At 42.9% G+C, this 27,006-nt stretch overlaps 1 protein-coding gene across 7 annotated transcripts in view; it reads left to right on the top strand.

The window, feature by feature from the left end:
• Positions 1 to 21,958, top strand: part of msrab (methionine sulfoxide reductase Ab) — a 68,946-nt gene extending 46,988 nt beyond the window's left edge. For all 7 annotated transcript variants that reach the window (XM_058090836.1, XM_058090839.1, XM_058090843.1 and 4 more), the window contains 2 exons: positions 11,463 to 11,569; positions 21,620 to 21,958. In XM_058090836.1, coding sequence (XP_057946819.1) covers positions 11,463 to 11,569; positions 21,620 to 21,790 — 278 coding nt within the window. In that variant the 3' untranslated portion in view covers positions 21,791 to 21,958. The remainder of the gene's footprint in view (positions 1 to 11,462; positions 11,570 to 21,619) is intronic.
• The last annotated feature ends 5,048 nt before the right edge of the window (positions 21,959 to 27,006 follow it).

The following is a 27,006-nucleotide window of genomic DNA, read 5'->3' as shown; positions in this document are numbered from 1 at the left end:
TTGGTTTAAACAGCTATAATGATTCTAAAAACAAAACATAAATAACTGCACAATGCTTGTCGGCAATATTTCAAAAAATACAATTATTGTATAATAAACACAAATATAGCAATATAAGGAATCTGCCAAGCCAAAAAAGAGCCCTCTATCCGAAGGCTGGGCTGTACTGTATTTGGTTCCAGACCGGTTATACTGCCCGTCCCTCATTTTTAACTGTTATATATCGGTACGCCTATTGACCAAACCTAAAAATCAGATTATGAACACATGTACCGTTACACCCCTACTCATGTATCACATCAAAACAGGAATTTTTGCTTCTTGTACAGGCTTTCCAATGAAAATTCTGTAATATGCATGTCAGCCAACTGGTTTTTCCAAAAGCATGATTACTGCCCTCTGCTTGAAAATTGGAGTTATGGAAGTAATGTAAAGCAAAAACACATTTTGAGTTATCAAGTTCATTATACATGCAATCACAAGGCTGTGTTTCGCCATTGTCTTGACTGTGACATACTCATGCATGTGCACCATTTTCACACATAAGTGCCTTTCAATGTTTAACCCTTAAGGGGTCCTTCAAATATCCTTGCTCATTTGTCTGTAATAACGAAAAAAAAATTGTAACTTTTGCATTTTTGCCTAATTTAAGGACCAAAGATAACAGTGTAAAAAAGACTGTCCTTTTGCAAATCCAACCTATATTCATTCAAAATGTCAGAACCTCTTATAATAATAAAATAACTGACTGCATCAGTCGGCACGTGACATGCTAACAAACACCCCCATGGTGAAGAATGAGGGTCTCCTTATTCTCGGCATGTAGTTGTTGGTAAGGAGACACATTTTATTGAAGAAGAGACTGAGGGCAGCAAAAAAAACTGAGAATTGCAGCAAATTGGAGACGATACAAGTAATATGTTGTATTCCGGTCACCTTAACACTGCATGAAGTCATCCATGATATGTCCAACATGATACAGTGAAAACAGTTATCCCATTCTGTGTGGAAGTGGTAATAAATAGTGGAAATAAATTTGTGAATAACTGGTTAGCTTGCAAGCTAACAAGCACTGGCTAGCAGCTGTCTCGAGTCCCTTCAGCAAAAGTGTCGCGCAATATGTTGTAAAGAACAAATTATAGGAATGTAAAGATGACTATAGGTACATATGTTATTTCATGTCTGCAGGGCTCCAATAGTGTTAAATACCGTATTTAGAAAGTCATAAACAGGTTTTCTATGCTCTCAGTACGACAATTTTCAATAATGAATCAGATAATTGCAGAAATAATTTTTTTGCGGTCAGTCTGGAACCAATTAACCGCCATTAACGAGTGATGACCGTATGCTCAACCAATGAGCGCACATGGTACCTGGCAGTACCTGGTTTTTGTCTGTGTCTATAAAACTGTTGTTTTATAGGATTCATTGGAGTAATTGTTAGACTTGCCTGTATGTATTTATTTTGAAAGTACAACAAAACAGACCTTCGTATTGTTGTAGCACAAATAAGGCCTAATAATCCCAAAATGGAACCAAATCAGTCGATCTGCAAAGTCATGATGATGGTCGTTGGTCCCTTACCAAATGAGCTTGAATATTCCCTGATGATAATATCTTCACCCCAGCTGGCTGCGACACACGCCAATTCCCTTTTGGGGGTACCCCCTTGTCACCCAGAGTCACCCCGAGTCCCTCAATTTGGGGGCATCTTTTTAAAAAAAGAATAAAAAACTGAACCCCATAGGAGATGACCTTGACCCTCGACCTTGACCCCTGCCACCCCCATACTCGTACCCCCCAAATGGTGTGCTCATTACCAGGTGTCGGCCCCCGTGCACGCTTGACAGCCCCTAATTTATGGAGATTGTGTGGCACGTGAGTGTGTGTGTTTCTCTTTCATTATTATAAAGACATCTATTTGAGAATAGGTGGGTTTTTTTATTATTAAGACAATTAAAAATAATGTGATAGAAGGTAAAAGTGAAACAAAGCAGAAAATGTCCATGAATGGTCTTTAAAGAAAATAAAAAGTCGGTCACCTTAGTCATTGTATCCCTTTGTAATACATTGTCAGTAGTAATTGTGTTACATTTGAGTAAAGCATTAAAGTTTGTAGCAGAGCAAAAATAATGTGTTCGATTTGAATACAGCTAAAAATAAACAGCGGTTGGGTCAGTGTGCTCTGACAACATGCCCAGAACCATGAAGTCATATTTGAGAGCGATGCTCTGCAGTGGAAATTACACACAAGTGATCAAGATGAGGACGCCAGACGCCATTTTTTCACTGCATACATTTTGTCGCTCACAGCTGCTTTACTGTTTTGCTCTGTATGTTGTCACACATTGGCTGCCCTTATGAAGAGCTTGCATGCACGTGCAAATGTGAGTATGTGCGCATTCACCGGGGGATGCTCTCACCATCCCAAACTCTGCCTCTGTCTCCAGCGCATCAGCAGCAGCTTACATAAGACCAGGGCAAAAATAGCAGCTGAGAGAGAAGAGGAAGGAGAGAGGGCTGTGCTGGCACGCACACGTAGCAGGACCGCAGGGCACAGCACAACCTACTAGCACGAACGCACCACATTAAAAAAAAAAAAAAAAACATAACAGAAGGGAGGCTGTACTCACCGTCCATTTCTACCTACAGTGTTTTATTTGTGTTCCACCATAGTGCAAGTAATGATAGTTGGTCTGACTGAAACACCGATTGATACCTTGCTAGGCCCGATGGTGACTGCTTTAGAATACAGAATTTGACATTGAGCTAGCTATTTCCCATCAGGGCTCCCTCTGATGCTTGAATTGAAAAGGTAGTCACTGACACCTCTCATGGAAGAACTGTTAACCAACAAATTAACAAATTACATTTTGTGGAATTCACTTACTTCCTGGGTCATGGATGTTAAACAGGTGATGCCTCTAAATGTCGCTAAAATTCAGGATTTTTCCGCCTTTTCCCAGTCGCTGTTCTGTATAAATTCCACAGACATGTAAAGAGATAACCGAGTCGCCTGGCTTTATTCTGACTTCGGAAGTATCAAAGCCGTCAACCATGCCTGTGTAAATGGTAAATGCCAGGAACGCGAGATAGGGGTATACAGACGCCCCTCGCTACATCACTACATCACAAACCTAAATAGCTGATCACAGTTTTGTGGTTTACTATGACCTATTATTTGTCAACAAATACTGAAAGACAAGTTATATGGAGTATTCTGGTCACCTGGCGTCAGTAATGTTACATTGATGAGACATGATGTTTAACATTACCTTTACACTGCATGATCGAGTGGAAAAGAAGATTTTCCTCTCATTCCGTGTGGAAGTGGTGCAATAAGTAAAGTGGAGAGGCTAATTAGTTAGCTCGGTATGTCACTATGCTTTCATTCTCTAGATCAGTGATTTTCAACCACTGTGCCGCGGCACACTAGTGTGCCTTGAGAAACTGTCAGGTGTACCGTGAGGAATTATCCAATATCACTTTTTATAATTAACAATTATTAATCATCATTTGCAAATATTATGTCAATAGCCATTATGTCAATAGTATACATGGACCCAAATATTCCAATTGCATTTGGTTTATTTGCTCAAACGGAAAGAATTGAACAAGGATGGAATATTCCTTTAACCAATCCGATTGAGGTATCTTGTACCCGCTCAAAGAATAAAAGAAAGTATAGAATCTAAACCCTTCTATACTTTATTCACAAGTGCAGTTTTATTAAAAAAGAAAATATATATCTAAATAAAACATGTCCCGAGTTTAATAAGATTGAATTTGATCTTTTCCTGTTTAAATTGATCCCGGGTGCGTTCTTTCAGCGCATGCTCAGATATGACGTAACACGCAGATCCAGACGTTCTTCACTTTTAAAAATGGAGGCCAGCAATCGGCACTGGACTAAGCAAAGTTTGTTTTTGATTCAAACTAAATTTCAAGACTGGACAGACGAAAAACTGGCAATACGGAGTTATTCCAACAAGTGGAAGAAAAACTCGGGGAAGCCGGTATCACGTGATGTTGATGTTTACGTTTTACTGGGCATGCCCTATTGACTATTCTGTTTGATTTTCACGGCACATGTAGACAAGAGATTGGAATATTCCTTTCTATGGATACCATTGTTCCCCGAAAGGTCATTCGGAAAGAGAAAACTCGTCATGTAAAAACATGGCTACTGTCGAGTGTCTGTGGTGTAAAGACTGGCATAGCAATGTAATATTGGTCCGTGTGGCAACACCTACCTTGTTCCTCCGATATACTTATTGATGCACGTGTGAGGTCATGGTGACATTTTGTAACATTTTTGGTTAGTGGTGTGCCACAAGGTTTTTCCAATGTAAAAAACGTGCCGTGGCTCAAAAAAGGTTGAAAAACACTTCTCTAGATAATAAGAAATAAAGTAAACCCCTGGTCACATTTTTTTTTCAAAATACACTTTGACAGTATACAAATCTTCTGGGAGAGAAATCTGGAGTTTTTTTGCAAGTCACAAAATGAAGCATCGAGAGCTAGGAATACCGTACCGACTTCGAACCATGGAGACTTAGTTATGTTCTTTCCTTTGCTATGCTGCATCCAACACGGGGTGTCTTTAATCTGCGCAGGGTAGAAGATTCAAGGCATTCTGAAGTGAAATGCATTGCCCAGTGTCAGAAAGCTTGGTCTGAGTTCCTGGTCATCCTCCACTAGGACAATCATTCAAAACACATTTTTTTGTCTTTTGGGCACTGTTTTATTACATTGAAGTGTCCGTAAAACTGCAGCAGCAATGGTACGGTACCTATAATACAGTTTTATCATTTTTAAAAATGCTTTCAAATCAGAGAATGTCAACATGTAGAATGCTCACAGCTAGGAGACCAGGGTTCAATTCCACCCTCGGCCATCTCTGTGTGGAGTTTGCATGTTCTCCCCGTGCATGCGTGGGTTTTTTCCGGGTACTCCGGTTTCCTCCCACATTCCAAAAACATGCTAGGTTAATTGGCGACTCCAAATTGTCCATAGGTATGAATATGAGTGTGAATGGTTGTTTGTCTATATGTGCCCTGTGATTGGCTGGCGACCAGTCCAGGGTGTACCCCGCCTCTCGCCCGAAGACAGCTGGGATAGGCTCCAGCACCCCCGCGACCCTCGTGAGGAAAAAGCGGTAGAAAATGAATGAATGAATGAATGAATGAACATGTGGAATGACGATGCAGCTTGCTTGTATTAATACCACAGTAGAAACCCAAGCCCAATGAACTGTTCCCACCCCTACCACTGTAAACCAAACCATGAGAGGTGAAAACATGGCTTTAATTTCTCTTGGCAGCCGTTATGTAAGCCAGCTCTTTTTTTATGTCTATAATTTCCCCTCATTTTTAGTCTTCCCTTGTTTGCATGCATGCGAACGCTGGATGGCCCTCTCTAGAATCCAAAGGCAAAGAGAGGCCAGGGGGACAGTACGTGGCGAGATGAGGCTAATCCCAGCTCCAGCTCTTGTTAACGGATGAAGGGTCGTTACATAAAAAAAGACATTGGGGGGGGGGGTTTCAAATGAAAGAGGGTCAAAGCAGCAGCCGTGGAAGAAAGGCACACATTGCGAGTGCAACATGCATCAACAAGGCGGCCTTGCACTTGATCCCCCCCCCCCCCCCCCCCTCCACTCTCTTTTAGTTCAAATGTGCTTTAAAGTGTTGGCAGGAAATGAGCGAGGGGTGGGGGGGGGTAAGCAAGATTAAAAGCCTCAGAACGGGAGAGTGAAGGATGAGTATAAACAATGAAAACCATCTCACGGAGCTGCTGCGAATCTCAGCAGGTTCAAACAGCGTATGCACACTCATGAAGAAGAGAGACGTCCTCCCACTTTGTCTGAGTCCCCCCCGTTCCATTTGTCTGTCAACCATTTAAAAAGGGGGCCCACTTTTGAAACGCTCTCGTTTTGAGCGCTGCTAGCGGGGGTTAATTAATATTTTCACGGGTGTAGGTCGGCGACCCCGTGAGGCGGCGAATGGGCACGTGTGACCCCAGCAGCCCCTACCCCTTCTGTCCAACCCCCCCATTACCCTGTGCTTTCAAGAAGCAAGGCTCTCATGCATAATGCAGAGGGAACAGGGAGGCTCTCATTAATAATTACTGCCGCCTTTGACGGATGGAGAAAATAACGAAGAGGGCTGTTAAAAATGGAGAAAGCGCATGAGAGTGACGAGAGGGGAGAACCAAGAGTTTTTATGTGGTGGGGGGGCTTGGTGTTTGTTGCCGTTGTCTCTTTGAGGACTCAACTCTTTTGGGAATGTTTTCTGGAGTGAGACTAATCAAAAGCAATGCTGGAGCTGTGGGTGGAGCTAATACTTGGATTGGGGAGTATCTCCAGCGCTGATGCTGTAAAGATCTCTGAAGATGTGATGAATATTCCAACATAACAGCCTTATGTTTGATAGTGGAGGCAAATACTCACCGGCCACAACATTAGGCCCACATGCGCCCTTTCAATATCCATACAAGAGCTGTGTCAACAAAATTAGCATTTGCAAATTGACGTTTTCAGTACAGCTTTTGCATTGCATTAGATTGATTTGGGGTATAAATAATACTTTTTTGTGCATGTTACACCCAGTTTAGGTTACGGCTGCTTCAGAAAATTATAGGTCAGAAAGCTGCTCCAAGACCTCAGCTTCTAGGCTAATCAGAGTAATGGACAGCCAATGGTGAAACAGTCTTTCATGGAGTGTCACCATTGTTCTCAACAGTGCTGTGGGGGCAGGATGGATCCATTGAGATGGATGGTAGAGATGCATTCACAAAGGAGTAGACCGTAGATCAGGGGTCTCAAACACGCGGCCCGCGGGCCAAATATGGCCTGCAGGACACTAGTTTGAGGCCCCCGCCTTGATATGAAAGTTTAATGTTAGTGCGGCCCGCGCAAGTTTGATATGGATGCTGTATGGTATCATGTACCCAGAAAAAATTATTACCTTTGATTAATGTTCATGTTAAAGGTTAAATAACCGTTAATAGTTATCCTCCCTATCCGTGTGGAAGTGGTAAGTTTTTGGCTATTTAAGTTGAAAGGAAATAACTTCAAGGCTACCGTTTAGGTCGCTAGCTCTCTAGTTTGCGAGTTAGCATGTGTCTCAAGACCCTGCAGTTGCGCAATATGTTGTAAATAAAAAGAGTATAAATGTGACTATAGTCGTGTTTTGTCATGTCTACAGGGCTCTAATAATGCTTTGTTCATTTTAATCTGAAAAAAATAATTTGTCTACCCACCAACTATATGTGTTTTTTAAGTTTTTATTATTTGCCGTTTTATTATTATTATTATTATATTTATTTATTACTGACTGATTGATTTTCTTTATTCTTGATTTGTTTATTTATTTTTCATCTTATTTTGTGCAGAAAAATAAAAATTAAGATATTTGAGAACAGTGGAATGTTTTATCAGAGCTTTTATTATAGAAAATCGGAACCAAAGCACTGAAAAAGTTTGTATATTTTTCTGATGCGGCCCAGCCTTGCCCAGACCCTAGCTCCAGTGACCCCCAGGTAAATTGAGTTTGAGACCCCTGCCGTCGGTGATACAATGAAAGAATCGCAGCCTGTTATTGACGGGACCAGAAGACTAAAAGGCAAAGCAGTCTCAATTAGTTTTAGTCCTAACATATTTTGAATGCCTTCCAAGCTCCCAAACATGGAGGTTTAATCAGAGCTAAGGCTGTCCTAGCAATGTGTGCTCTCATTTTGAGTACTAAATGACAGCATTAGATGATTGCAGCAGTAGGGATGGAATTAATGACAGGTTGTGATGTAGCAGTCTTCAAGATAGGCAGATCAGCACATCAGGAATCTGTCTGCATCTTGTGGCTGGAGGTTGTCAATACATTCATTAGGTGTACAGGCATGTCTGTCAAAAACATGACAGTGTGATCTTTAGTTAGGGTCCTATGAAATCCGTTTTATTCATTCATTCATTCATTCATTCATTCATTCATTCATTTTCTACCGCTTATCCTCACAAGGGTGCTGGAGCCTATCCCAGCTGTCTTCAGGCGAGAGGTGGGGTACAGCCTGGACTGGTGGCCAGCCAATCACAGGGCACATATAGACAAACAACCATTCACACTCACATTCATACCTATGGACAATTTGGAGTCGCCAATTAACCTAGCATGTTTTTGGAATGTGGGAGGAAACCGGAGTACCCGGAGAAAACCCACGCATGCACGGGGAGAACATGCAAACTCCACACAGAGATGGCAGAGGGTGGAATTGAACCCTGGTCTCCTCGCTGTGAGGTCTGCGTGCTAACCACTAGACTGCCGTGCAGCCCGAAATCCGTTTTATTGTTTTCAAAATTCCATTTTGTTTTTTCAGTTTATTTTGTATTAAATGTTCCATCATTTACACTTATTATATCAGTAAATAAAATGTGTCTTGGAGTCTTGGGATGGGAAGATGGGACCATGAAGTCGACAGGGGAATCAGCGCAACATCTGCAGTAACGCAGTTGCTGTGGGGAAGAGAGAGCTGAGCCAGAAGCTAAAGCTCTCAATTTATCAGTCGATCTACGTTCCTACCCTCAACTATGGTCATGAACTTTTGGGTCGTGACCGAAAGAACGAGATCACGGATGAAATTAGTTTCCTCCATCGGATAACTGGAGTCACCCTAAAAGATAGGGTGAGGAGCTCAGCCAGCCTGGAGGCATTCATAGTAGAACTGCGGCTCCTTCACATCAAGAGGAGCCAGTTGAGGTGGGCATCTAGTCTGAATGCCTCCCAGACGCCTCCCTGGTGAGGTGTTCCCGGCATGGCCAGGCGGGAGAAGGCCCCAGAGAAGACCTATGACACGCTGGAGGGATTATGTCACACACCTGGCCTGGGAACGCCTTGGTGTCCTCCCGGTGGAGCTGGAGGAGGTGGCTCGGGACTAGGAAGGCTAGGCTTTCCGACTGAGATTGCTGCCCCCACGACCCAGATAGGGGAGTGAAATGGATGGATGGAAATAAAATGTCAGTTTAATATAATAATCTGCATTAAAAGCATTAAATGTATTGATGCAACACATCATTGGCCAAGTTTGCCCAGTATAGTACTGCGTATCACCATGCTAACAACATACTGAAATAATTATTATTTTATTATTAATTATAATTATTATTATTATTATTATGAATTCTGCATTATGATACTGCAGTACTATGTGGATTTATACAAAAAACAGACTTGATAGTGTGATATAGTTGTAAACATAATCTTTCAAATACCTTGGTTAATATACGCCCCATTTAGCGTGTTTTTCCATTAACATCCAAAATCTTTGATTTGCCTTAGCATTCATTCGTGCATTTGTTTAGCGTCCAAAATATCGGCTGGTTTGTCTACGCCGCTATCTTGGATCATGCCCCAAGACAAAATATTGCGATACTTGCACGTGATGGTGCGATGCATTGTGCATTGTTGTAAGACCACAGCCTTTTTTATATCAGAGCTGTAGAGAGATACACAACATAAACAGATAGACCGCATAAAAGTGAAGAGGCAATGGACTGTACCAAGACCAGGGTGCGTGACCTCCCAATTTTGCGCTACCCAACTTGGTAGCACAGGGTGACACTCAATGTTTCTGCCAGAGTCAAACATAGAACACGTCACTGGCGGGCTTGTCTGCTGCCAGACGTATTTTTTTCCCATTTTTCATATGTTCTGTATGTTGATTTTTAGTTTGACATATGTTTTACATTTTGACAAATTCCAGATTTATGTATTTTGTGTTTATATCCAAACAAAAGTAGTTGGACCTTGTGAAAACGTTGCATGAATGTAAGTTATGAACAGACGTAGACGAGGTGGGAGATTTGAAACTTCTCTCTACATCAGAAATATGTGATCAGTGGATGTAAATTTGTGCCCGGTTTGTAATGAAAGATCATTTTTCATAAAGAGGCCTTGTGACTATGACTAAACATCACACTGCTCAGTACCACACTGCAGACGTTGTAGTGGGTTATGTTGTGTAATACTGTTGTTAGAGTGGGCCTGCTATCGGGATGATATCATTATTGTGGGCTAAGTATCATGATGCTGTGTACATGACAGAAGCCAATCAGTCTAATAATTTTGCTTAAATGACACACAAATTGTGTTTTGTTTTGAGGTGGGAAAAAACGGCCTTTGCTGGAAATGTTTCCCCACACACTCTGCAGGGTATAGTTTTCTGCTGACGTTTGGACAACAGATACAAACCAATTCCAAATTATGGATATTGCACTAGTCTTTTTCACCAGCTCCTCCTGTTTCGGTCATCCCTTGTTTATTGCAGTTGGCTTTAGAACCGACCGGGATAAGTGAATTTCCACAAAGTAGGATTTAATATTAATAAATGACATATTTAGATAGTTAAAGCACAAACTTTCTAACAGTTTTTTTTAACCATTTTATCATAGACATGAAATTACACCTCATTCCTATTATTCTTTGCGCAGTACACATTGCCGCCTCTTTATACATAGCATTCCACCAAGCTAACTGGTTAGCTTCAAATGTATTTATTCCAAACTTAACTAAAAAAACTTAACTAAAATATTTCAAACAGAGTGGGGAAGAAGAACAAAGTAAGATGCCAACAATTTACCACTTCCACACAGAATGGGAGAACTTCTTTTCACTATGTCATGTCGGCCCTGCTATGGCCGAATCCATGCAGTGTGAAGATAATCTCATCTGTCGTTTCTCATCAATGTACATAAAATTACTTACTCCTAGTGGCCTGAATATTACATATAACTTGTCTTTCACTATTTTTGTACTTATGATAGTCAACACGAAACAGCAGTCTTTTATTAATTTTCATAACACTGCAATGTAGTGAGGGAGCCACTGTACACTGACGATTCTTTGCAGCTTGTTACCCTTTGTGTGTAGTGATTAGATTGCATCATCAACATGCATTATCGTGATTGGGCGACAGAATTAAAATTTCTATTGCCGACCATATTAACATCCATCCTATCGCATATGGTTTCAGTAGAGCTAGACAGATGCAAAAACAAACTATACAGAGGAGAATAACAAGTGAAGAAAAAGCAACCGAGTAGGCTTCCATGCATGCCAAAGCTGCTCAGTAATGTTGCTGATGAAGAGCATACAAGCTGTGGCAGCTCCTTATCCGCATGTACTTTGCCTTGGTCCTCCAAACACACTGATGTAAAGCTGATGAAAATGTTGACAGTGCTTAGATGACAATGAAAATGAAAACGCACCCACCTACACAAGCCCATAGACCAGCAGACACAACCGGCACCCTTCTGAAAGTGATAGCCTAAATACATTTGGCTCCATGAATTGAAGATTGGGGATGATGACATAATTTTGAAAACCTTTTACATGCAAATGTGATGGTGTGCGTGATGATTGCGAGTACTTATACTCCATATTGTGTGCATGTGTTTTGTTTTGTTTTTTACGCAGGTATGAAGCAGCACGCCGACATCGGGACTCAGTACCGTTCTGTTATTTATGCAACCACTGCTGATCAACTGGAGCTGGCATTGAAGAGCAAAGTAGCCTACCAGAAGGTACACATACATTATATACAATAATGTGCTTTTTTTCCCCTTAACGGCGTAATGACGGCGTTACCCAAGGTCAGAGGCCAACTTGTTCCTTTTATGTGCTCTCCCGTTTCTGATTTTTAACCAATCATCTCTTTCAAGCATTGAGAGATTATTGTTCTGAGTCAAAGAAAGAGCTATATTGATTTGAAATGATATCCGTCTCAGGATGGATGATTTATCAGAGGTAAAAAGATCCTATCAGTATGTATTTTCAACGCTCGACTGATCAGTTTTCAACCGATCCTTTTCAACAGTTCAGGCGTTGTACCTTATTGATTTAAAGGGTGTTTGACCCCAGATGCTTGGCTTTTTTTACTTAATTTCTCAGTGGAATGTTGAGCATTGTGAATAATATCCAATATTACCTCTTACCAATTTGTAAACCATAACATTCAGAGATAATTGATATTAAAGGGTGGCTATTAACAACAGGAAGGAGTCATATCAGTGTCGTTTTCAATGAAATGTGTTGCTTTATTGACTAAAGCACAGGATGATGGCACTCGAGTTGAAGCATAAACTGCAAGAATTGAGTCACACTTTTAAAACTTTTTTAATATTCCGGTTGTTGCTGCTCCCACTGAATGAATTTTTCAAGTGTGCTTTAGTAGCCATTGAGCGCCGGTAAACTAAAGCATGGACTAGAGTCGGCCCATTTTGTTTGAATAACAATCGAGTGGCCGTCTCTGGAGTGGTGACCTCTTAGAGTTGGATGATGTTTAGTTAAGCAAAGCCACCTGTGTTTAGTTGATCACATCTACATCCTCTCAGGCGTTGTTCTCCACAGCCCTCGTGCTGAAAGAGCACAAGAGGGCGCATAGGTCATTGGAGCTCATTGCTAAAACTCTCCAGTTGGCACACGTCGTCCCCTCCTTTTGTTCACTCCATCCATCTGTCCATCAGTTCATCTTATCCGTTGATCCCGCCATCTTTCTAAAAGCTATTCAGCCACAATCAGGGGCTGGGGCAGAGGGGAGCAAATTACGACCGTCCTTTTTAACTTCAGGGGTCAGCAGTTACAGGCTACGGGGGGGGGGGGGGGGGGTGTTTCCATGACGACAACCTCCCAACCTTGGCCTTGGGCTGGGGTTGGAGGTGAGAGAGAGGTGGCAGCTGAGACCAGAGTGGTGTCAGGTGATTGTAGGAGAATAAATAGAGGAGGGTAATGAGATCGGAGAGACAAGACCTACAGCCTATCAGCTGATGGTGACCCCCCAACCTTACCACTCCATGACACCTAAGCCAACCTAATCAACTGACCGTGACCCATCCTCACATACATCACATTACATACACTTTTACAGACTGTTTTGTTCTGGCATACTATTATAACAAAATGAATAACCTTTTCTTTTATCTCATTTCGGTTATCGACAAAAAAGCCAATATCGGACATCCTTACTACAAAGTCAAGTAGATGAATATTACCTGTTACCTATCATGTCCGAGGCACAGAATAGCATCACACAGCATCCCACAATCAGATAATTTGATACTAGACAACATCAGCATCCCGATCTGATGTGATATATAACATGCACAGACAACAATACAACGACAATTGCTTTTCAACACAGGACAAGAAAGTCATATCCTAATAGTTATTTGAATGTAGTACTGGTACACATCGGCGCTCTTCCGCCTGTTACAGTTCTGATAGAACCTTAAAAGGCAGAAAATTGCCAGGTCGATGTGTCCCCTACTTTGTGTCAGTGCTGCTTATACAAAAAAAACAAAAGTATGTGAACTGCTGGCCTTTAAAGGCTGTATAAGGGCTAACAATGTCAACGTGGTGTCCTGGCTGGTCCGACATTATTCCTACCCTGTAAATTGTTGACTTCAAAGATACTATGAATGCCGTTAATGGGTTGGACGCTTCTATACATTACACCAGCCGTATTTAATGTTCTGATAGCAAGATTCCATGTCACTGACTGGGTTCTGTGTGAAAGGCACAGATGAGCCCATACAGTAACTGTGGAAAGTACCCATAAGAATACTCAAGACGGGAGAAAATCAGCTCATCATGAGATATTTTGGTCTTGTCGGGTTTGTGTTCTGTTTTTGGATTGTGTCTTGCTGGCGCAAGATTTTCAGGTGACCCCTGAGTTGTTGGACTGTGCCAGTTTGACCTTGAAAACCGTGTTGGAACACGCCATACTGTTGCTTTATATCACAACCATTCATTCATTCATTTTCTACTGCTTTTTCCTCACGAGGGTCGCGGACAGGTCGCTGTCTTTGAGCGAGAGGCGGGGTACACCCTGGACTCGTCGCCAGCCAATCACAGGGCACATATAGACAAACAACCATTCACACTCACATTCATACCTATGGACAATTTGGAGTCGCTAATTAACCTAGCATGTTTTTGGAATGTGGGAGGAAACCGGAGTACCCACGCATGCACGGGGAGAACATGCAAACTCCACACAGAGATGGCCGAGGGTGGAATTGAACCCTGGTCTCCTCGCTGTGAGGTCTGCGCGCTAACCACTCGACCGCCGTGCCGCCCTATATCACAACCAAAGTAGCTCTAATGGAGTGTATATGGATGGTATCACAGCGCAACAAAAGGCCCTTCATATTGGGGCATATCGTCTTGTCAGCTCCCCAGTTGACGTCTGAGTCTCTAACCTAGTTCTCGCTCACAAAACACACATTTACAAACATCTGACAGCCTTCCTCTCTCTCTCTCTCTCTCTCTATCTTCCACCACCGACGCTGCTGACACCACCGATCTGTCAGCGACTTCAGTGGCACCGCAGTTTTCGACGGCGCTCCATCGGGAATCTTATTCTCGCAGAACCAAAATGGTCGCCGTGTCGCATTGACGCTAATCCTGAAGAACTCCAAAAATGGCATCCAATAGCGCGCGGCGATTAAAAGCAATCGAAACGTCGAGCGAGTGAATGGGTGAGACGTTGTAAGACGGCCAACGATAAGGCTGGCATCAAACAATCCAGACACACATGTATACATACATTTGGCTCATGCACTCCCAGCCCGATGAATAATTAACCCGTATGAAAAGTCTCTTCTGCAGGGCTTTCAGTTTCTTAACTTTAGCATTGAGGTTGGTGGGGGTGTGCGGGGGGGCTTGTTTAAACGCAAAAGTGGGGGATGGGGGGTGTTTGAGGACGGGGTGGGCGAGTGGGGGGGTTCTTCTATAATGAAATTTGAAATTTGCAGAACATCAAAGGCTTCTGTAGCCAAGCCGCTGTGGCAGCAGAGCGCAGAGGAGGAGTGCATCTCTTCCCCCGCCATGTCTCACCCATCCAGCCCCCACCCACCTACCTCCCCCATTTCACCCTCTTTTTTTTTTTTTTTTTTCCAGCTCCCTCCCTTACTCATCCTTACCCTGTGTCTTCACGAAACCCCCCCGCCCCATCTCCCTCCAGGCCTGGGAGAGAGGAGATGGGAAAGGTTGATTTGGAGGAGGGTAGGGTGGTGGCATGAAGACAGGTTGGGGTCGGGAAAGAAACATGGCGCATGTGTGTGTGTGTGTGTATACAAACAATAGCTTCTATCAAGCCTACCTCATCATTTGTGTGTACACGTGCCCGCTCGTGTGTGTGTGTGTGTGTGTGTGACGCCTCCAAGGGGTGAGTGTGCCCTCTGATAAGGCAACCCAACTTAATAAGCATGAAAGATGGAAGTGGGGGCAGACACTGGGGGTTTAGATGAGGGTTTTAGGGGCTTGGGAGATGGCGGCGAGGTTTTTTGGGGTGAAAATGGTGCATAACGGCAGACTTCCAGTCGCACAAGGTCAGCTCGGACTCCTCTTCTGAAAAGGTCACATTCAGACTTTTGACAGCTTTTTCCCCAAAAGTTTGTATCCTGTCGTCCAATCCTCTTATAGGGAAGACAGTCTCGCTTGGAAGTTAAGTATCGTTTTTTTAATGTTTCTCGAAATGGAAGCACGGCGGCTTCCTACCTCACAAAATGTAGGAGCCCCCGCTGAAGATTACAGCCCTGCTAAAATGGATGCCTAAGTGCGAGGAACAGGAACAGAGCACAGGAAAAAAAAAATCACACACATAGAATTGCATGTTTTATGACATATCACAGAATTTTACCGAAACGAGTCATGTGACGTTTGGCTTTTTCTTCCCACCCATCGCATTAAAATAATATCGATGCTCCTCTCGTTTTACTCTTTTTATTCTCTCCGCATCCCTCATCTTTTACTGAGGTCATCGAGTGTGAATGTGGTCGAGTACCAAGGTTTACCTTTTTTTAATGTGTTTATTTATTTTAATGCTTTTGTAAATAAAAATTAATAAAAATGCTAATAGTAATGGACATTTCCAGTATGTTTAGTACCTAAAATAAAAAATACAAGTCAGCTCATATGACAAAAGATGATTTGTCCTCCAAAAATGCAGCATGCTTTCCGCATTGGACTCAGACTGAGGCGTTATTACATAAATCAGCAAATTGAGGTCATATCCGTCTTCAAATGTCTTTGCTATGAGTCATCGGGTGTCACAAAGTCCATGTCAAAGTGCGTCTCTTGGCTGCGGGCCTTCTGAAAAAAGGCGGGGTAACGGCAGCCAGCCGACAACACAGTGGGGTATAGGACTCACTTACATTTCCATTCTTCCTCCACCGCCACCTCCGCCCTTTCTCCGGGTGTCACGTCGTATTTGTGTTGCGGGGGCCCACAGCGCGCCTCTCTCGCCATCGCCAGATCCTCAGCCTCTCTTTCGCTTGGCTGGAGAGCTAAGAAGGACTTGCACGAAGCAGCGGTGGTCCGAGCAAGGGGGGAAGACGGGATCGAAATACACCCACCCCGATCAGCCATGTCAGCCATGTCGCTGACAGGGAAACGTTTCCGACAGGCATGAAGGGGAATGGCTGACTGGGCCTGGGCGAGCTCGGGAACACACACAAACTTGTTGTGCACCAACCCGATTGACACAAATTGATTCAACGGTCCGGGTAGATGTTAGTATATTTTGTTTATTGCATATAAATGAAAATCAGCATTAAATATCAATGTCATTATGCTTAAATTAGCATGAATGCTAACATGCGTTTATGTGTAAAGGCCCAGTTTCACACTTTTAAGGTCAGAAGTCGACACAAGAATTCACACGCACAAATGTGGCGTTCACATACATCACTGATGCATCATCATACAAAGAACCGACTTGAGAACATGTCGTTCACGCTTCCGCTCAGGATATATCCCTCCTCCATCTTTTTACCCTCCTACGCTGCTGCATCGAGCGAGCGAGCGAGCAGAGCCACGTAAGGTTAGCCACGGTGGTGTGACGCTGTGCATTCTGATTTATAGATCTAAAATGGCGGCCGTGTTGTGACTGCTGTAGGATGGAGCGCGAGGGAGCGGTGAGCAGCGGGGCGGAGGGGATGGAAGCTGTGGTTGGTTGAGGGGGAGGTGCAGGGAGTGGGGTGGGGGGTGTGGTTGGTGTTAATGTAGCGGACCATCTCTCGGACGTTTTGTTCCCCTCACATGGACCTGCGCCCCCCCTCCCCCCCATGCCCCGAAGGGTTTGCTACCACTGTAGCTTCGTGGTGATCACTGGTTAATTAGGCCAAGAGCTGTATGTGCTTTGGTCTGGCTTGGCTTTGCTAGCGCACTGCTGTTTAAGTGTAGCACATGCTGCTGTGTCACAGCATTTTAAAAAGGTTTAAATGAACGTCTCTCCTTCAGATATTCCGTGCACCGCTATTTGGCTTGTGGATGCTCCTGCAGGAGGATTAGAGCCTCCACATTGTAGCGGCAGCTCACTGAGGACTTTGAGGTCAGCTGCTGCCTCAGCCGCTCTGCGGGGTGCACAGCTTTGATTAACCAGTCCTCTGCAGCGCCTGCATATGAGGTACTATACTGCCCCCTCGTGGACAAAACTAGACAGCAGCGTTCTTGTGTCTTATTTGTTGTAAAAAAATGTAAAGTGGGGCATGGACCAAAGAACAAACCATTGTCAGGGTGAGGTAACAATTACATTCATTCATTTTCTACTGCTTATCCTCACAAGGGTCACCTATCTCAGCTGTCTTCGAGCGAGAGGCGGACTGGACTGGACTGGTCGCCAGCCAATCACAGGGCATATATAGACAAACAACCATTCACACTCACATTCATACCTATGGACAATTTGGAGTCGTGGGAGGAAGCCGGACTCCCCGTAGAAAACCCACGCATGCGCAGGGAGAACATGCAAACTCCACACAGAGATGGCCAAGGGTGGAATTGAACTCTGGTCTCCTATCTGTGAGGCTGTACGCTAACCACTTGCAGCCCCGTAACAATTCATTCATTCATTCATTCATTTTCTACCGCTTTTTCCTCACAAGGGTCGCGGGGGTGCTGGAGCCTATCCCAGCTGTCTTCGAGCCAGAGGCGGGCTACACCCTGGACTGGTCGCCAGCCAATCACAGGGCACATATAGACAAACAACCATTCACACTCACATTCATACCTATGGACAATTTGGAGTTACCAATTAACCTAGCATGTTTTTGGAATGTGGGAGGAATGTGGTAGGGTGGAATTGAACCCTGGTCTCCTAGCTGTGAGGTCTGCGTGCTAACTACTTGACCGCGGTGCCGCCCCCATAACAATTGTTTATCAAAAAGTATAAGAACACTAGCACTACGTATCATATGTTTATTGTCTCCCTGCACTGGTTGCTTGTTCGTTTTAGAACAGATTTTAATATTTTATTGTTTGTTTTGAAGTCACTGAATTAGTTTGCCCCTCATTACATCTTGGACCTTGTCCAAATTTACACTCCAGTGCGCACATTGAGGTCAGAAAGCTCGCTCCAGCTAGGTTAATTGGCCACTCCAAATTGTCCATAGGTATGAATGTGAGTGTGAATGGTTGTTTGTCTATATGTGCCCTGTGATTGGCTGGCGCCCAGCACCCCCCACGACCCTTGTGAGGAAAAAGCGGTAGAAAATGAATGAATGAATTAATTTTAACATACTTACCCTTCAGAGTAGCCAACTGTAAAATAAAACTCAAATAAAGTAAAATTACTCCCCCTTTGACACCTGGTCATTTAGTGTCTTATTATAGGTACTGTTGGAAGTAATTAGCATACAGCAGCTCGTCCTTTACATGTCTTGCGTGAAGTCATGCATGATGATTGTTTGAACTCCAAGTGCATTGGTATTACTGGAAATAATATCAATATCAGACATGTTTGTCCTCACTTGTTGACCACCGCCAACTTGTTGTCTGTCTTGTTTTGACGCCCGGATGGCATCGTTAAAAGACAGAACATCACACGTTCTGGATTTATCAGAGTTTAGTGAGCGTACATGTCTCTGAAATTGCTCGCTTCTAAACATATTTGAAGCCTCACCCCCTTTTTTGTCGAGGTGTTTAGGAAAGTGTAAGCTTGAAATGTGTCTTATAAGGCGTCCTCAAAGCGAGACGATGCTGTTTGATGCGGCCGTCCCTCAGCGAGGAAAGTGCAGCACTAGAAAGAGAACCAAACGCCTTTTTATTGTCACTCAGTCACACAGCACCAACTCTTAAGAACCTTAACGAGACATGGAAAGTTCACATGGAATACCCTGCAGATAAAAAAACAACATTTAACAGGCGATGCGGCTTTGGGGAAGTTGAGAATGAAGTTTTTTAGATTTCTTCTTGTCAGCAGAAGATGCTGCTATATTGGTTATGTTAGGTTGAAAAATATTAAAAGTGATATTGGAACACTCAATAGGAGCTAAATGTCAATAACCTCAAATGTTTGATAACTGTACAGTATAAATGATAGGTAAACCACAGTTTAATAAAACGACAATAAAGTAGAAGTACTCACCACTGTAGAGCGATACTGTTTTGTTTTTTTTGCCATGTTATTGACAATGAATTGCGTTGCTCACATTGTACTTTTTCAATGTTTTTCAATGTCAAAGAGGGATGTGCCAATACGATATTGATATCGAATACCAGGCCATCCATCCATCCGTTTTCCTCCGCTTATCCGCGTCGCGGGGGCAGCAGTCTCAGTAGGGAAGCCCAGACTTCCCGGTCCCCCGGCCACCTTCTCCAGCTCCACCGGGAGGACGCCAAGGCGTTCCCAGTGAGACATAGTCCCTTCAGCGTGTCCTAGGTCTGCCCGGAACACCTCACCAGGGAGGCGTCCAGGAGGCATCCGGACTAGATACCCGAGCCACATGAACGAGGCCGGTATCAGCAAAAAAAAAAAAACAGTATCGATGATATCAGCCTACATCTAAAATCGCAGATATTGTCAGTCCCTCCAAAACAATTAACCAAATCCAGACTATCCAGCAGCTTCTGATTAGAGCCCATATGATCACAGAAACAGCTTGTGTTAACATGTTAACAGTAGTAGTGATGCCGGCCGTGTATATTTTCCATTGATTTCTGAAAACCTGTCACGTACACGGAACCAGTGGCACAGAACCATGGATGTTTAATACGACCAAACTCATCACGTATTTGAAGCAGTATCCCGCAGGATGACAAGAAGTCATTCGCTATAACAGAAAGGATGAACATCCCCTGTCGGTGACACTCTTACAGTGTTTTGGTATCACTGTCCATTTCATAGGAGCACATGGTCAAAGTTAATATGTTGATCCTTTGTGATCCTTTAACCAATGTTGATTGGCTAAATCGTCTAATATCACCTCACGCATTTTCTTTGCTTTGACTCTGATGCTTAAAGGGATGCTGATCCAATGCGACCATTCATGAGTGACATCGTGTGATACGGATCACATGGATTAACTGTATATTTTGGGGGCTTATTTATAAATAGGAGATAACAAAATTAAATGAATCTCCATTGGCCATCTCTGTGTGGAGTTTGCATGTTCTCCCCGTGAGTATGTGGGTTTTTTTCCAGGTACTCCGGCTTCCTCCCACATTTCAAAAATATTAGGTTAATTAGAGACCTAAAGTGTCCATAGGTATGAATGTGAGTGTGAATGGTTGTTTGTCTATACGTGCCCTGTGATTGGCTGGCGACCAGTCCAGGGTGTACCCCGCCTCTCGCCCAAAGTCTGGTCAGATGGATGGGGTATCCATCATCCGTCATCTATTTGTGTTTTATTTATAAAATAAATAAATTGGGGCGGCACCGCAGTCGAGTGGTTGGCGCGCAGACCTCACAGCTAGGAGACCAGGGTTCAATTCCACCCTCGGAGTTTGCATGTTCTCCCGGTTTCCTCCCACATTCCAAAAACATGCTAGGTTAATTGGCGGCACCAAATTGTCCATGGGTATGAATGTGAGTGTGAATGGTTGTTTGTCTATATGTGCCCTGTGATTGGCTGGCGACCAGTCCAGGCTGTACCCTGCCTCTCGCCCAAAGTCTGCTCAGATGGATGGGGTATCCATCATCCGTCATCTATTTGTGTTTTATTTATAAAATAAATAAATTCGGGCGGCACCGTAGTCGAGTGGTTAGCGCGCAGACCTCACAGCTAGGAGACCAGCGTTCAATTCCACCCTCGGCCATCTCTGTGTGGAGTTTGCATGTTCTCCCCGTGCATGCGTGGGTTTTCTCCGGGTACTCCGGTTTCCTCCCACATTCCAAAAACATGCTAGGTTAATTGGCGACTCCAAATTGTCCATAGGTATGAATGTGAGTGTGAATGGTTGTTTGTCTAAATGTGCCTTGTGATTGGCTGGCCACCAGTCTAGGGTGTACCCCGCCTCTCGCCCGAAGACAGCTGGGATAGGCTCCAGCACCCCCACGACCCTCGTGAGGAAAAAGCGGTAGAAAATGAAATAAAATAAAAATAAAAAATCACCTCAATACGGGTGTTAGCAACCCTACGTAACACAGCACATATGTAGGATTTGCCACCGCATACTCATGAGTTTGTGATCGACTTTGAAGTAATACACAACTACATATTCTTCTGCGTCCATATTAGTCTGCCCCGTGTACTAAACTATTTCTCTGTTTTTTCAGGTTTTATGCTTATCGCCAGAGTTTCCAGTATTCTATGTTATGTACCACTTACTGTATGTTGGTGTGTTGTCAATAGGTCCTTGAGGCAAAGGGTCTCGGTGCCATCACCACCGAAATTCTGGAGGGACAGCAGTTCTACTACGCCGAGGACTACCACCAGCAGTACCTGAAGAAGGTACCCAAAGGTTATTGTGGCTTAAAAGGTACTGGGATCGCCTGTCCCATTGGAGTTGGAAAGGATGATTAGTGATGATTGCTTTAATGGTTAATTGCAGTGAATTTCAATGATGATGAAATTGTAGCAACCCTGAATCATTACAATTAGCGGTAATCTCACAAAGTGTGTATCCGTAGCATACCAAATATGGAGAATTTGTATGCAGACAAGGTCTGCATACCCTTGATTAGTGGTGGGGGGGGGGGGGGGGGGGGTTAAATCTGCCTGGAATTAATTCCCACTGATCCTCTGATGGTCTTTTAGACTTTAGCTTCTATGCACAATTTCTGAACTTACTTAGGCAACCAAATGCCTTCTTTATTAAACTAAAAAAATCAGTACTGAGTTCTTTAATCAAAACGTAATCACGGTTAATCATGTTGAGAGTTGGAGCTGTTAACAATGACGTAAAGGTGCAGTACCGTATTCCTCCACAGCCTGGCGACATTTCTTATGGAATAATAAGGGCATATATTATTGTACTTGAGTGTCAGTGTGAGTTTTTTTGCGGTAACTCATATAAATAAACAAATGTTGTGATTTATATATTGTCTCATAAATCCAAAAGATTTATTTTGTCATTTATATGAATCTAATTTTGGAAATTACCCCTTGTGTTTGTCAAATTCAGGTGAATCCCATCTCCCTGTAGATTTGTAATTGCCCCATTTCAAAGTAACAAGCGCGTATGAGTCACTGTGGTATAAACATTCACTCCGTGTTCTCGTACTGAATCATAGATTGTAATGACACATATCGTTAAAACTACATTAAAACACTTTAGAGGGTGTATTCTACAGCATATGAGCATACATTGTCTTTCAACTGAAGTCAAGCTGGCAGCCTATTTAAACATGGAAATCACACACAGATCATATCTACAAATAAGCTTTTTGGTCGACCGCATTTTGTTTCAACCCACTCTCTTATTTCCCCCTCCCTTCTCTACTATCTGTGTGTGTGTGTGTGTCACATCCTGACACCTGTGTGTAGGTGTGGACCAGGGCACAGGTGCAGGTGCAAGCTCTCAGGGCCTATTTTCGTATTGGGACAGATATTTTTGCATGTGTCTGCATGCTGCAGCAGCAGTGTGTGTGTGTGTGTGTGTGTGTGTGTACTGTGGTTTGCTTGATGGAACCGCATTGACTGGTGTGTGTGTGGTTGGGACAGCTAGCTAGCTGCTCCCATGCACCTGCCTTTACCGTATTTTCCGCACTATAAGGCGCACCTAAAATCTGATTTTGTTTTAAAAAGCTGACTATGCGCCTTATAATCCGGTGCGCCTTATATATGGATCAATATTGAGCCGCGACAGGTCTCGCAACTTACGGTAAGCAGCCACCGACTCCATTTTTCCCGTAGAAGAAGAAGTGCGCTGTGCATACTGGGAAATATTAAACAACGATTCACTTTCATTTGTGCGTTTGTATAAAGACCCTGAAATGGCTCCTATTAAGAGACACGCTTACAACGCAGAGTTTAAACTCAAGGCGATCAGTCACGCAGTAGAACACGGAAATAGAGCAGCAGCAAGAGAGTTTAACATGAATGAATCGATGGTGCGGAAGTGGAGGAAGCATGAGGATGAGCTGCGCCAAGTAAAGAAGACTAAACAAAGTTTCCGTGTCACTATATTGCGATTGCGCTAACGTTTAATTTACCGTAACAGTATCAGACGGTTTTTTGCGTGTTGACTAAATGGAGGAAAAGTAAAATGTTATGCCTTGCTGTTGTTCAAAGATGTCAAAAATGTGTCACGAAAATGCTTTACCTCAGAGAAAATAATAAAACAGCTGTTTATTCATTTTGGGAGTGAATGGAGCTGTGGAAAGCTTGTTTGATATCTATTAATAAAGTTTGACTGACCTATCTGACTGTTTTGTTGACATTCCCTTTAGCGCGGCACCATCTAATGGTTGCATAACGTAACTACAGCCTCTACTGTAGCGCCTTATAATGCGGTGCGCCTTATGTATGGAAAAAGTTTTAAAATATATAATTCATTGAAGGTGCGCCTTATAACACGGTGCGCCGTATAGTGCGGAAAATACGGTAATTTAATTTGGCACACTATCTTGTTTTTGCTGTTCCACCTAATGAACCCTTTAACTAAAATGTCACTCAATAGACCTCTGCCAAGGCCAAATGATTATGCCAGGTAGAAGTGAATTGCTTTCTCCGAGCATAGCGGGCACCAAAGAGTACCAATGTATGTAAGAAAAACACAAGCCAAGTGAGCAAAAGATGTAGAACACTGTTCAACTCCTGTCCCCTAGGTGTCACAACTGCACATGCAACTTTCCTGAAAAATTCCAAACTGTGACCGTATCTGAAGCCACATTTACAATAACTACTACTATTTGCTCCAGTATGATATACAGTACAGTTTTTAGCCAAGGTACATGTATGTTGTGTATTTTATCTGTATTATCATATATTTTAATCAAAAATGTGCTAATGTGCGGCGGTCGAGTGGTTAGCGCGCAGACCTCATAGCTAGGAGACCAGGGTTCAATTCCACCCTGGGCCATCTCTGTGTGGAGTTTGCGTGTTCTCCCCGTGCATGCGTGGGTTTTCTCCAGGTACTCCGGTTTCCTCCCACATTCCAAAAACATGCTAGGTTAATTGACGACTCCAAATTGTCCATGAATGTGAGTGTGAATGGTTGTTTGTCTATATGTGCCCTGTGATTGGCTGGCGACCAGTCCAGGGTGTACCCCGCCTCTCGCCCCAAGACAGCTGGGATAGGCTCCAGCACCCCCACGACCCTCGTGAGGAAAAAGCGGTAGAAAATGAATGAATGTGCTAATGTGAATGTTCAATTGCAAATGTCCGCAGTTTTCCAAAGATTTACTTATTCACTGCCGGCCATTTTCTGAAAAGAGAGCTCCATACTGCCAGTTCTTGGGCATTTATGCTAACCTTTGAAGAGTTTTAGGACGACATAAACATTGAAACTATGTACAGAAACTTTTGACTGTATTCTTTGTTTCCTGATTTGGACCAAACACTAGAGAAAATGAGCTTTTTTTGGAGAGAAAGTGAAGCAGAACAGTGACTGACGTCCATATTTTTAGTTTTAGTGAGACTTCAAACATCTGAAAAAGTTGTTTACTTCTATGAAACAACAAAAACAACACATGAAAAAAGATTTTGATGACAAAATAATAAAAATTTATTCATAGATTTAGAACATACCACTAAATAATCATCTATTTACAAATGTTTGCATGTGTTTGAACTATTTACAGATGTGTGTGTAAACTATAGACATGTGTGCGCGAGACAAAAAACGGCTTCACCAACATGAATTTGATCTGTAGCTCATGTGAAAAAAAAGTCTACAAAGTTTGTTTTCTATATGTGCCCTGTGATTGGCTGGCGACCAGTCTAGGGTGTACCCAGCCTCTCGCCGAAGATAGCTGGGATAGCCTCCAGCATACCCCCGTGACCCTAATGAGGATAAGCAGTATAGAAAATGGATGGAGGATGCATATTGTGTTCTGCATCCTTGTGATGTATTGGAGCGATCTATCGGTGCTCTGCTGTATGTGTCTGTTATATATAGCATGCCCGCGACCCTAGTGAGGGTAGGCGGTATAGAAAATGGATGGATTTATATATTGTCATAATTGTTTGTTCTTACAGTGTGGCGTTAAAATTACTTTGTATCACTATAAAACCCGAAAGTTTGCTCCCAAAGACATATTTCTACGTCTTTTCCATTTTTTTGAGCCAGAGGTAAAAAGAGATGATGATGCAACTGCACACTAATACAAGTCACTGTCAGAAGTGCATTTGATAAGGGCTCAGCAGGGATCTTCACATGTAAAAACACACTCAACAGCAAGGAAGAATTGAATTGTGAAAAACGTCTGTGATTGAATGAGTTAACTAGCAAGAGGAACTATAGCATTGCTTATACACAAACACAAGCTCTTTAGTGGCAGTAATAAAATGTTCTACATCATCACAACTTGGAAGACGAGTGTGATGTTCCAGTTATTGCTTGTTTTCTTTGTCAGTTGCGTGCAGTGGGGGGATGTAAACGCATGGTACTCTTAGACACATGCGTGCATCCATAGGCAGGAACCAGGCTTTGTATGTATATGTGTGTTCAGACTGAGCCTATTGTGTGCAGATGGGCCTTTAATGGGCCAACAGCTGGCTACAAAGAGCATAGCGCTCCAGCCAGCTTTCCTTGTCCCGCTCACTGACCTACTCTATATAATGTAAAGAGCTGGAGGCCACACTTACACTACAATCTATAAGCTCTACTTCCTTTTTAAAAAAAAAAAAAAAAAAAAAGCATCCCATCCACCTGGTTCAAAAACTGAGTCATTGTGAGAGCGACGAGGTCGCGTGGAAGAGCGAGCGTCAAGCGGCATGCGTCACAGGCCTTAACCTACTCAGAGATGTAAAGGAACACAACCACCTCGTACCGCCGCCTAATGCAAAGAAGGGCTGCACCCACGCAAAGACGCAGAACACAGCAAGTGACACCTTGCAGAGACGTGCACCCACGCACACAAACTGCTCACCGCGTCCTCGTTTACGCATCTCATTTGCCTGACAAGCCTAATAGACCTTAACTTTAACCACAGCATTAGGTACACTTATTAGGATATGCTAATATGTTATTGTGGTTACAGTGTAAAGCAGGGGTCTCAAACTCAATTTACTTGGGGGCCACTGGAGCTCGGGTCTGGGTGAGACTGAGCCGCATCAGGTTTTCCAAACAAAAAACCAAAAAAAAAAACGCATTTTTTAAAAACATTCAAAAATTTTTAAAAACTTCGCTTTGGTTCCAATTTTCTATGAAAAAAGCTCTGATAAAACATTCCACTGTTCTCAAATATCTTACTTTTTGTTTTTCTACACAAAATTAGATTAAAAATAAATAAACAAATCAAGAATAAACAAAATCAATCAATCAGTAATAAATAAATAAATATAATAATAATAATAAAACGGCAAATAATAAAAACTTAAGAAACCACATAAAGTTGGTGGGTAGACAAATTATTTTTTCAGATTAAAATGAACAAAGCATTATTAGAGCCCTGTAGACATGACAAAACACGACTATAGTCACATTTATACTCTTTTTATTTACAACATATTGCGCAACTGCAGGGTCTTGAGACACATGCTAACTCGCAAACTAGAGAGCTAGCGACCTAAACGGTAGCCTTCAAGTTATTTCCTTTAAACTTAAATAGCCAAAAACTTACCACTTCCACACG

This window comes from Doryrhamphus excisus, chromosome 13, assembly GCF_030265055.1.
Source record: "Doryrhamphus excisus isolate RoL2022-K1 chromosome 13, RoL_Dexc_1.0, whole genome shotgun sequence".
Classification (NCBI taxonomy): Eukaryota; Metazoa; Chordata; class Actinopteri; order Syngnathiformes; family Syngnathidae; genus Doryrhamphus; species Doryrhamphus excisus.
Note: the sequence above shows the minus strand (reverse complement) of the source record. Positions and strands in the feature narration are given on the sequence as shown.